The sequence below is a fragment of the Condylura cristata genome, unplaced genomic scaffold, assembly GCF_000260355.1.
Source record: "Condylura cristata isolate star-nosed mole 26May11 unplaced genomic scaffold, ConCri1.0 scaffold00017, whole genome shotgun sequence".
Classification (NCBI taxonomy): domain Eukaryota; kingdom Metazoa; phylum Chordata; class Mammalia; order Eulipotyphla; family Talpidae; genus Condylura; species Condylura cristata.
This window is the reverse complement of record NW_004567118.1, coordinates 30463220-30475012: the sequence shown is the minus strand read 5'-3', so window position 1 is coordinate 30475012 and position 11793 is coordinate 30463220. Positions and strand designations below refer to the sequence as shown.

At 46.8% G+C, this 11793-nt stretch overlaps 1 protein-coding gene across 1 annotated transcript in view; it reads left to right on the top strand.

The window, feature by feature from the left end:
• Nucleotides 1-358: 358 nt before the first annotated feature.
• LOC101626331 (NACHT, LRR and PYD domains-containing protein 1) overlaps nt 359-11793 on the top strand; it is a 116883-nt gene continuing 105448 nt past the window's right edge. Inside the window, 1 exon segment of the mRNA XM_012726091.1 lies at nt 359-608. Within this exon segment, the coding sequence (XP_012581545.1) occupies nt 359-608 (250 nt within the window).

The window sequence follows — 11793 nt, the reverse complement described above, 5'->3', positions numbered from 1 at the left end:
TTAATTGCCAGATAATTTTCCTGCAAAAAAACAATAACCTCTATAAGCTAAAGGAAACAAAATACAGTTCTGAAAACCTCATTAGATTCTGCCTGTACTGCAGTGGCTTTTCCTGAGTTAGAAACCCGAGAATGTAAGCTGTCATAATTGGCACTGTCTTTGGTTATAAACAGGATACCTTCACCTTGATTCCTCCATTCCTCATATTCCCCTGGGAAGGCATGATTCCCATCTGTGACTACAGAAGTGAGGCTGACCTGTGCTAAAATACCCCTAACCTTTATTTCACTTATTCTCTGTGATCAGAATGAGAGTTGGGGCACAGTTTGTGACAATGATGAGGGCTCAATCTGTGTCCATGTTGAGTGCCCAGTCTGTGACCGTGATCAGGGTCCAATCTATGACCACGATCAAGGCTCAGTCTGTGACCATGATCAGGGCTCAGTCTGTGACCATGATCAGGGCTCAGTCTGTGACCATGATCAGGGCTCAGTCTGTGACCATGATCAAGGCTCAGTCTGTGACCATGATCAGGGCTCAGTCTATGACCATGATCAGGGCTCAGTTTGTGACTGTGCTCAAGGCTGAGTGTGTGGCTGAGAGCTGTGGTGAGTGCTGAACTCAGTCTGTGACCACGATCAAGGTGTAATCTAGAACCAAGATCCTGGCTAAGGCCCCCTCCTGGTCACATGTCTCTACAGCCACTACTGAAATTAGAAGTGGACCAATGGGACACACATGACACAAACACCAGAAGAACCTGCTAAACTACTCAATTAGTAATGGTAGAACTAAATTTTAAAAATGCTAGATGACTCCTCAGTGCTGAGCTGAGAAAGTGTGGGGAAGGAGTGGGAAGGAGGCTATCATCAGTCCTGACAAGGAAGGTCCCAGAATTTAGGTGTATAGAGTTAAATCTTATCCGACCCATTTAAGCAGCTGCTAGGCCAGGGAGCTGGCTTTGCCACCTTCAGCTATGTGTAACCCACAGAGATAGCACAGAGCTCCAGACAGCTTGCCTACAGACTTACCTGTGGGTCAGCTCCAGTAGAGGTACCACAGCGAAGTGGGTCAGCATTTGCCCACCACTCTGTGTGTGGAGTGGCGCCCTCACCATAAGCCATGAGCTCCTTGCAGGATCAGCAATGAAATCTCAGAGTGTTAAGTCTCAGTCACATTTTTTTAGGGCCCTCATGAATTCCTCACATCAGTCCATCCTCTGGTAGGTGTTCCTTCTCTGCCTCCTCCGGTGTCCCATCTGAAGGACACCTTTGAAATGAGGGATGAAATGTAATGATGCTAGATATAAAATTAATCAAATATGACACAAGAACTGATGTGGAATGCAATCCCGTTGGCATATTATTCACCTCCTTGGAGTGGAGTTCTTTATTTACTGTCTGCAGCATTGCGAAGGACTCATGCAAGGAGCAGGGGATTATTTTTCAGAAAGAGGACTGAAGAGGGCCTCCCTGGTGGTGCAAGGGGTTAAGTCTCAGCACCATGAGGCTCGCCGCAGCCTCTACAGCAGGAGTTCAATCCCCAGTCAGGGAGCTGACCCCCATGGCACAGCAGACCTCTCCTGACCCGCCTGCTACTCCCCTCAGCAGTGTATTTCAGTCGATCCTACTGCTCTGCTCCTCACTCTGTTTCTGGTGAATCTTTCACCCCCACCTCTGGCCTATACCCCAGTTCTTGTATGCATAAATAAATAAATATTTAAAAAAGAAAAAGGACTGGAGAGTTAGGAAACTGTCACTAAGGAAAATGGATCAAACATTTAAATTTACTGAGACTCTTGCTTATTACTTTTTCTTATGTTAATCTAGTTATAAGAACTCTCTAAAGGTTGTGTCAAGAAACTTGTTTGCAAAAAAAAAAGTAACTTGTGAGAGAGTAGAAGCCATTCGTTTATTTTTCACTCTTCATTCAATACTATTTACTGAGTGTTCACTATGCATCTGGCCCTGTGTTAGACCAGGAACATGCCAACCAGAACAACAGTTAGTTGTAACAGTAACAAGAAAAGTCATTTTCACTAACATTGATTAACAATTTACCATATACTGGATTAAGGACTAAGCACTTTGTAAACTCATTTTATTTAATTTTGCATAATCTAGGAAGTACCTACCCTCAGCATCCCCATTTACTTACTGCTTCAGAGCAGTTAAGTAACTTGTTTAGGGTTAAGCAAGTGGTAAGGAGATGACTTCAAAGCACAAGCAAAGCTGTTCAGCTCTTGTCCCATATCATCTAAACTGTAAATAGGGTGATTAAAGATTCAGCCATCGGCTGGGATTCATTACCTGGAAGACATTGCCTAGCCAGATCCCACTCTTCTGCCTCTGAGACTGACTCTTTCTTATTCCAAGTCTTCAGTATTCCATGTGCCAGTGCAACCCCTGTGGCTTTAGTTATACAGAATTCACCTCTGTGGTTTGCAATCAAAGAACTTCACTGGTCCAGGCAGTGAGTCCCCATCAGCAGAATAGAGCTGCATGAATGCTTAGTTGTCACATGTGAAACGGTGTGATGATTTATACTTCCCAGAGATGCTGCAAGGCTGTCTGCTATACCACATCCTCTTCTAGAACCTTTCTGCTTTCCTACCAAGTGGCAGAGTCAAGGTCTCCTCCCCTAGAACATAGGCAGACTTTTGTGACAGACTGTCAATGAAAGATGGCAGAACTTACATTATGTGACCCCAAGAATATCACCAAAGTTCTGTGTGCTCTGCCTTGATTTCTTGGGGTGATTACAGCTTCTCTACCATGTACAATTCCCAGACAACCTACACGGAGAGAGCACCTCGGGATAAGACTGCTAGCATCAGCCTCAGGTAAGCATGATGGCAGCTCCTGATGATTCTAGCCCAAATTCATTGAAGGATAATTTCTCCCCCAACCTCAACCCCTGACATCGTGGAGCAGAGACTACCACCAATGGGTCCCATCTAAATTCTTGACCCACAAAATCTGTGCACATCATAAAATGGTGTATGACACCTGTCAGCATTGCAGCAATGATACTGAAACTGAAGGGTGTTTGAAGAGAGGAGCTTTAGGGACATGTCCAACCAGGAAACTCTTCTCCATCCTTACCCCAGGAACTTCTCTCTACACCTACACATATGCCAGGACAGAGGTTCTCATTGTCAATGACCTCTCCACTGTGGTGACCCCACTTTAGAGGCCAGTCAGAGGCCAGTCAATCTTGGCATCCAAGATTGGAAATACAAAGCCATTCGCTCAGCACACAATATATTTGCAAGGAAGAACTTTCCGGTGTCAACTGGGAAGAAGTGCCCTCTGGGGAAGGATCCCATTTAGACAGAAGAACAAAACGGGAATCATAAATTCCTCTAATGGGTGCATTCTATTTGTTATTCATGGAAGGATCATTTGTATCTAAGGAACATCAAACAAACCAGCGGAGCCTCCTTTATGGACCAGGGAGAGGCGGAGCACGTGAAATAAACAAGGTATGCAAAAATGATAGCATCGCAAAGTTATCTAGAGAGAAACAAAATGTCCTGAGCCAGCTGAGAATTTCATTAAAGTAAGTCTTTGTTAAAAGTAATGCTCTGTTCTTGTCACCACTGCAATCGGGCCATCTCTTTCCTGAAAATGGAATGGTGTTCAGGCTGCAGACAAGGGCAGTTGAGACTCTCTCTGTCTCTGTCTCATGCGTGTGTGTGTGCATGTGCGTCCTCTGTCAATGTGACCTTGTCTTTGTGTGGTGACTAAAAGGACAGACTCCTGTCAGGATGCCTGGGCTCAGGTTCTGTGTGGCCTCCGCAAAGTTACTCACCCAAGGCTTCAGTTGGGGATTTAAGTTCAGTCCTTGACACTAAACAAATTAATTTTTATTTTTATCTTTATCATTTATAACATATCTAATCATTCTTCATTTTATCATTTGTCAGTTATCACTTATCTGATCATTATTTCTCAGTGCTTTCCAGGAGCTGTGTAGGTGTATTTGTTGCTAGGACCCCACATATTAGTCTGTAGGACCATCTTTGCCTCCCTCCTCAGCTTATCAACACTCAGTAACTCCTTTTCCATCTGTGTCTACAATGTGGTACTTCACTCTTGCCTCATTGAAGAGAGTTGGAAACATTGACATGCATCAGAAGAGGTCAGAAAAATATGAGCTCAGCTGGTTTGTGGTAGGCCTGCTAATGGATGTCAGTCTCTCTAATTAACAACCTCAGAATCTCGGTGACTTAACAGTATATGGGTTGGCTTCTTGACAAGTTGGGAAGTCATCCTTGGGGACTGTCTTGCAAATGTGGATTCAGAAGTCTGAGTTCTTTCCATCCTATAAAAACCACCATCCAGAAAACTAGAGGGTTGGGTGGGATGTTTTACATCTAATCCTGGCAAAGGTTTATGTCCCTTCTGCCCACACACCGTCAGTCAGAAGGGACATAAACCTTCTTTTGCAAAGAACAAAATCACTGGTTTTGCCACAAGGAATAAATTCCAACTTCACAGAGAAATGTTACTGCCTATTTGTAAAACCAAAGTCCCGTCCTCAATCCATCCCCTTCTCCCACCCTAGTCCTGGCCACCATCACCTTCTCCCAGGATGTCAGCAATATCTTCTCCATTGTTCTTCCTGCTCCAATTCTTGCCTTCTCTTTTCCATCCTAAGCAGTGCCTGAAAAGTCAGGGCCTGAAAAGAAAATGGAAACCCATCTCTCTCATAGGAGACCCTGCAGGGCTTCCCCAATCCTTGTAGAGCCAAAAGTTTGTCTCCCACCTTCCTCCCCACCTCTCCCTACTCTTCTCTTTGAACTCCGGGTTCCAACTTGACCTTAAACAGTTCCTCAAACTCAGGATTTATATGTACCATTGCCCCAGCCTGTAACATGCCTGCTCACCTATCTCTGGTTCTTTTGGCTGCATGATTCCTACCCATCATTCCAGTCCCAGTTTCCACCTCACCCCACAGTGGAGTGTTTCTCCTCCTCACTCCCAGAGCATCCCATCATCACCCTCTGTCCTCTTAAGTGTTATCTGGAATTCCCACTAATCCCAGGCTGCAGGAAGGTAGGCATCATGTGTACATGCTCCGTTCACTCTGTCTCCCCAGCAATAGTGGTCCACACACAGTAAGTGCTCAGTAAATATGTGTTGGGTTAGTAAGTCGATCATATTCTATTGGACCACTTGCTTACATCCATGACAGCCTCTACTAGATCAAAGCTTTCTTAAAATTCCCTATGCATTTCTGGTGCCTAAAACAACATTTTGTTAACAAGAGAGAAAAAGAAGAACACTCATAATAATAACAAAACCAAACTATCACTAGCTTCCTTCTCATTTCATCTGCTGGTTTTGACAACATAGGAGACCAGTGGTCTATGAGTCAGAATTAGGCAGAGGTGATGTTGGGAACCAGATTAATGTGTGCTGAGCAGCAGGGTCTATGTCAGGCCTTGAAATTGTTCAAGGCTCCCTGCAGAGCCATCATCTCATTAAGCAGGCCCTAGGGAGAGTCAGGTATTTTCTTCTGAGACCTGTCCCTCTACAGTAGTTAATTAGTCCTAGCTTTGGGTAATTGGCTTTTCTCCTCAGGAAAATATTACCCAGAATCTGAACCAACACAGGCCGCCGAGGAGCCAGCAGCAGACCTAAGCCCCCAGCATCCGCCCCAAGCTCCAGGAACAGTCCAGGTGGAAAAGAGGCCACAAGGGAGTGTTTCTTCAGATCACAGAGAGAAGAAAGGTTGTAATTTCACAGTACATTTTCCTGCACATGAAGGGGGAAAAAAGTCAAACAAAGCAATAGTTTGGCAACAGATGGTGAGCAGGATCAGTTGGGAAAATCTCTTTTGGGATTGAAAGGGAAAGCTGCAGAGATGCCTCTATTGAGGGTGTCGTGACTCCCACCTGCCTGGGATGTCTTTATTTTGTAGTCTAAAAAGCTTCATCCAAGGGAAGATCAAATCCAAAGAGCTGTCTCACACCTTTCATCTGAGACAGCATGAGCCTGTCTCAGAAAACAGGGAATAAAAGCTAAATGGAGACTCAACCCAGTCACCAGTCAAGACCAACTGCAGGGGGTGGGGAGAGGGATACTGATTTCCATAATGACCACTACAGAGCTGGGCCATGAGTGGTGACATTCATAGAGGACAGTCAGCCTTCCCCCAGGAGACCAGGATGGGGAACTAGTGTGTAGAGTGAGGTACACCCCAAACTACCTCTACCTGTGGAAGAGTCTCCTAAAGCTTAGTCATGAGTATGTTCCCATGACACGTAGCCATCAAGTGCCTTCTGTTGTGATACCATAAATGGGCAAAACATCACTTCTGCCATATATATGAGAAAACATCAGAATAGCCAAATTGAAAGCCATCCTGCAAAATAATTGGCCAGCCACATTTATAGGCATCAAGACATGAGAGATAAAAAAGGACTGAGGAACTGTCACAGCCTGGAGATTAAATAGCAGGACTACAAAAAGCAATGTGGGATTCTGGGTTAGATTCTAGACCAGAAAAAGGACACTCATGGGAAAATTGACAAAATTCACAGAAGGTCTGTAGATTAGCCACTAGCATTGAGTCTATGTTAATTTTCTGGTTTCAGTAATTGTACTATGGTCACGCAATATGTTGAGGTTAGGAGGCGCTAGGTGGAGATGCACAGGAGTGTTCTTGACTATCCTTATAACTTTCCTGCAAATTTAAAGATGGTTCCCCCCCAAAAGCAAAGCAATCTGACCACAAGTTGTTTTCTTTACTGAAATACATGCATTTTCAAAGGAAATTTGCTAACGTTACCAAAAATGAAAAATCGAGATCATGAGCTTTAAAATAAACATCAAAATGAACACCATGAAAACTAGGTACTGTTTTCAAAGGGGGTGGGGATGGGGGGGGTTAAGTCCTCTTAGTCCTTGTTCAAAAGAGAAATTAGCAATTGCCAGAGAAGCATCAAAACCTATCAGCATCCAGCAGGGACCTTCTCCTAATCAAGGAAATAAGAGAGATCTGAAAAGCAAATAATTTTCTCACTATGTAATTTGTGTTAGTGTCTGTTCTGTGCACCTTTTAAATTATCTCTGGTACCACCTAGCATTCCCTACCACTTCAGGAAAACACTGCTTTTTTGAAGCCCCGTGATGTGGTTATAGGACTGTGGGGCTATAGAATGAAAAGACAATAGGCTTGCTGCTGGGATGAAGTGTCATCCTCACAGTATTATCCCTAGGGTGGGAAATCCCATTGTCTATACTGGTGAGGGACAGTAAATTGATTCAGCTTCGTTGAACAAACCCTTAGACCCAGTAATTTCCTCCTGTAGTATCTATCCTACAAATAAAACTGTGAATCATTATGGTATTTTTTGTAATTGAAAAAAACAAAAGCAACCTACAGGTCCATCAGCAAGGAACATTTCACACAGTGGAGTATTATGCAGTCGTTAAGAAGAGTGAGGCATGATTATGCATCAACAGACAACAATTTCAAGCACAGTATTTTTTCTAACATACATCATGTAAAGAAAACAAGGTACATGATAGTGTATATAGTATATCTCCATGTTTTTTTAAGTGAGTATATACATGGTATCAGTCAGCTATTATTCAAAAAACAATTTCAAAACACAGTGATAGACCACAATAAGCATTTACTATCAAGTTCAAAAACAGGCTGTCCATTGAGACAGTGCCCCTTCTTCAGAGTAGAAGATGGCAGAAGTTGGAGTAGCTGGGATCCACAATGTCCATGCCCCTAGGACAGGGCATCTCCCTGAGTGGGTTGCCCTCTTGGGCATAGAACAAAAGAACTCCACCAAGAAAGCATATTTCAGATCTTTTCTCACAAGTCATTTTCATTTTGATGCTATTATTTGAAGCTCACCCTAAAGTGAGGCAGACAACAGCCCTTTGAGATACAGCCAGGTAAAATGATATGCCCAAAGCCACGCAGTTAAAAAAAGCCAAGCTAGAGGCCATTCCTGGTGGCACAGCAGGTTAAAGCACAGCACGAAGAAGCTAAAGCCACCTCCGCATGAGTTCGATCCCCAGCTCTGGAGGTGACCCACATGATGCAGCAGACCTCTCCTGACCCACCTGCTGCTCCCCTCAGCAGTGTACTTCCTCAGTCAGCCTGTTCTGCTCCCCACTCTGTCTCTGGTGAATCCTTTCACCAGTGGCCCCTGCACCTCTGACCTTACCCCAGTTCTGTATACATAAATAAATTTAAAAAAAAAAAATCCAAGCTAGATCTGCCCGGTGTAAGATCCCGCAGATAGACTAAGGCAAAGAGACAGAAGTAAGAGAGGGGAAGGCTTTATTGAACTTCCAGCAGGCAAGGTCCGCAGGTTCGTCCACCCCAGGACCCCGGGAGTCGCGCTCAGTGTACAGGCTAGTGGGCTTTTATATGTCCCACTCTGTTGGGCCTGGAGAGGTAGTGGAAGAGCCATGGAGTCCTTTTGGTCAGCGGTCCCCTTTGTTGAGGGTCTTTGATCCTTATCAGAGCGGCTACCTGGGGTAACATCCTGATGCCAGCTCAGCAGCTCACCTTGATACTCCCAGTTATTGATACCTTTTGCCACTCTGGGGCCTGAGTGAGGGGCCTCAACGAGGGACCTGAGTGACCTTTTCAGCTGACACCTCACACCAAAAGCTCCCCCCCCCCACTTTTTAGCTTGCACAGCCCCGGGCTCACTGACACTCTCATCCAGGGTCCACATTGTGGCCCACATGGGGGTACAATCTCTCAATCCCAACACACACTGTGTGGGAGAGTCTGACTGGAGACTGCTCCTCAGAGAGCATCTTGCCTGACCTGAACATTTACACCTGGGCAGAGAGGCCCAGGATCCCGAAGCCCATACCTCCCTCCTTAGCTCTGAACCTGTCTCTCTGTGGGTCAGATGGAATCTTAACATCCCCCAAAAGGGGGTTCAAGAGGAATTTTCACCCTAGAAAGTGTGAAACCTGGTTTTGAGGACCTGCTTACCCAGCGTTTAGGTTCATCTCCCACAGGTAAGAGCCAGGAGACTGGCCCAGGAGCAGATACATTGACCAGCACAGATGAGTAGCAGAAGAATGAAAGCCATGAGAAAAGTCAGGGGCTTTGAGCCCCTGGGGCAGGAGCAGGCTGCTCTGCAAAGGGGCAAGGAAGTTCCATAGAACAAATATTGACAGCTGCCCTGCACAGCTCCGTGCCTGGGCTGGGCTGGGCTGGTCTGAGGGAACCAAGGCCTTCACAGCCCAGCACAGAAGCTCCCTGACCAGCTGCCTCCCTGCACCCAGGGGAGGGTAGCGGCCTCCAGCACTAAGACTCCTCCCCCTCCAGCCCAGATGGGCTCCATTCTCTTGAGTCTCCTTCCTCCTAATGTCCCCCTTCCCAGGGTGCCCCACCCCCCAAGACAGCATATCCGTTCACTCAGCCTGAGTGCCCTCTCTCCCCTTTTCATCATCCCTCATAAGGAACAAAGAAATAGGAGGGAGGGAACAAAGGGAGGCACCAGATGCTGATGATGGGGGGCCCAGGGAGGGGAGCCCATGGAGTCCCACTTAAGCCATTTTCAACTTCGCATCAAATGGAAATTTCTGTGAGTCTCTCTGAAAGCCCCTACAATGACTAATGTCACCAAGTGAGCTCGAGGAACAAATGGATGCTAATTATTTTGTGGAAGGCGAGACAAGTAGAGAATTTAAACAGGGGGTCTGACTAGCAGATGGTGGGAAATCTGAAGGCTCAGAAAGGCCGGGCTTGCCCCCCCCCCTTGCTCAGCTCTGAGCGGGGGCTCCTGTAACCAGGATTTGCAGAACTAGTGCTCAGCACAGACCCTTCAGGTCTGCAGCTCTGGCCCCCCTGGCTTCACCGCTGACCAAAGCTGGGCTCGCAGAGCTTCCTTCATGTGTCAGGCAGTCCAAGGGACTAGTGGTGGGGGGGCAACACCCCAAAGCCCCACAGGGAACTTCATAATGGACCTCCCAGGGCTTTGGGAATAAAATGCTTCGTGACTCTTTTAAGCCCACTTCTAGGAAGGGGACACTGAACACGCATGTATTTATTTTACCAAGACAGCCTGAAGCCAGAAAGGTATAGGCTGTTCCCGCCTTCCGCCGCTGCTGCCTGGCCTGACCTGAGGGTCTGCTCAAGGCCTGGGCCACCCTCCCAGCCTTGCCAGGAGCAGTCAGGTACTTCACGCTCAGTACCCACGACGAGGGGGCATTGTCAGGGCAGCGCTCACTGTCACTCCTCTGGCCGCAGCTTGGGCTTCCATCTTCCTGGATGCTTGTCCCTCCCCCTCTCCTGTCTGCCTTCTTCTGGGTCCTCATGATTCCCATGTAGTGTCTCCCCAAAAGCCTCCTGACCCCCACCTGGGGTCACGCAGTCCCCTGTCCCCTGCCAGCACTGCACTCACGCCCTAAAGTATAAGTGACTTTCAGCCTTTCAAGGATGCATCTGGCTGGTTCACCCCCATGGATCCCCGAGAGACGGGCTGGCAGGAGTGGGCATTTGGAAGCATTGGCCAACTGGAGCCAAGCCGGCACCCCAGCGCCATCAGGTACAGCCTCTCACACCAGCTGGGGCCCAGCTTGTTCCACCCACACCCAGAAATAATTATGGGCTCATTTAAGAAGAAGCAGGGTGGGGGGGCAGGGTGTGGCACTCATCCCTCCACTACTCAAGAGGTTTAGTCCTAAAGCGGTACCGTAGGCAGCAGAAAAGAGAACCAAGGGGAACAAACTAGTGGAAATGCCAAGACGGTGGGTCCCACCAGCCTGCCCCTGCCCCACAGCCCTGGACCTGGCCCTGACTCGGGGCCCTGCTCCTTCCACCATCTCTGCTGGTGCCATGGACCACCTGCTGCCCACTTGCCCCAGCCCCAGGCCCAGATCTCCTCAAAACCTCTCCGTTCTCATTTCGTCTTCCTCATTGTCATATGGTGAAGACCCACTCCCTGTTTTAATGGCCCAACACGCCTAGATGGGACCACCGGCTGACTTGCTTGGGTCCCTGGGAGTCACAGTGCTTTTTAACAACTGCGTCTTTCTTCCCAGGTTGCACATGGGTTGCCATGGTGATGGCGGGGGGTGGGGGGTTGGCGCTTGCAAGCAACAGCTACCATACTGTTTCCTTTTGCTGAATATAGTTTCTGTGCTGAATTTCTCCTGGGCCCCTTGCTTCTCCTGGGCCCCTTGCTATCTGGGGGAACAGGAGGATTTGAGCTTGAGGTCCCAACCCAGACTCACTAGATATGCCCATTCACAACTGCAGACTTAGCCTCCAGGGGTGAGTGCTGGTAACTACCTGAGAAAGGGAGGGAGCACCACTTACCACCACACCTCAGAGACCCCCAAATCTCAGCTGCAGCCGGGCTGCAAGATCTGCTGCATGTTAACAGCCATCATAAAGAATCTAAGACCAAGGAAAATCTGGAAAGATGTTTAACCCCACCCCCAAGTCCCCTCCTTCCAGAGGATAATGGCTATAAAGATTTGACACAGCCTTTCTTGCCCTTTCCTCCAAGATTATATACGTAGAGATTAAAGATCAAGATGAGAATAAAATAGTTGAAAGAGATAAGCATAGTTGTAGTCCCTGCTCTTTCCATTCACTATTATATCATAAGCATTCCTTACATCATTAGACTTCTTTACATCATTTTAAATGATCCAAAATAATATACCAAATGGATACGCCAGTTTACCAATGTATCTTAATAGTGGGCTATTAAGATTGAATCGAATTTAATACTGCTGCTATAAACATCTTTGTCTCTTATCTCTGATCATTTCTGAGGATATAATT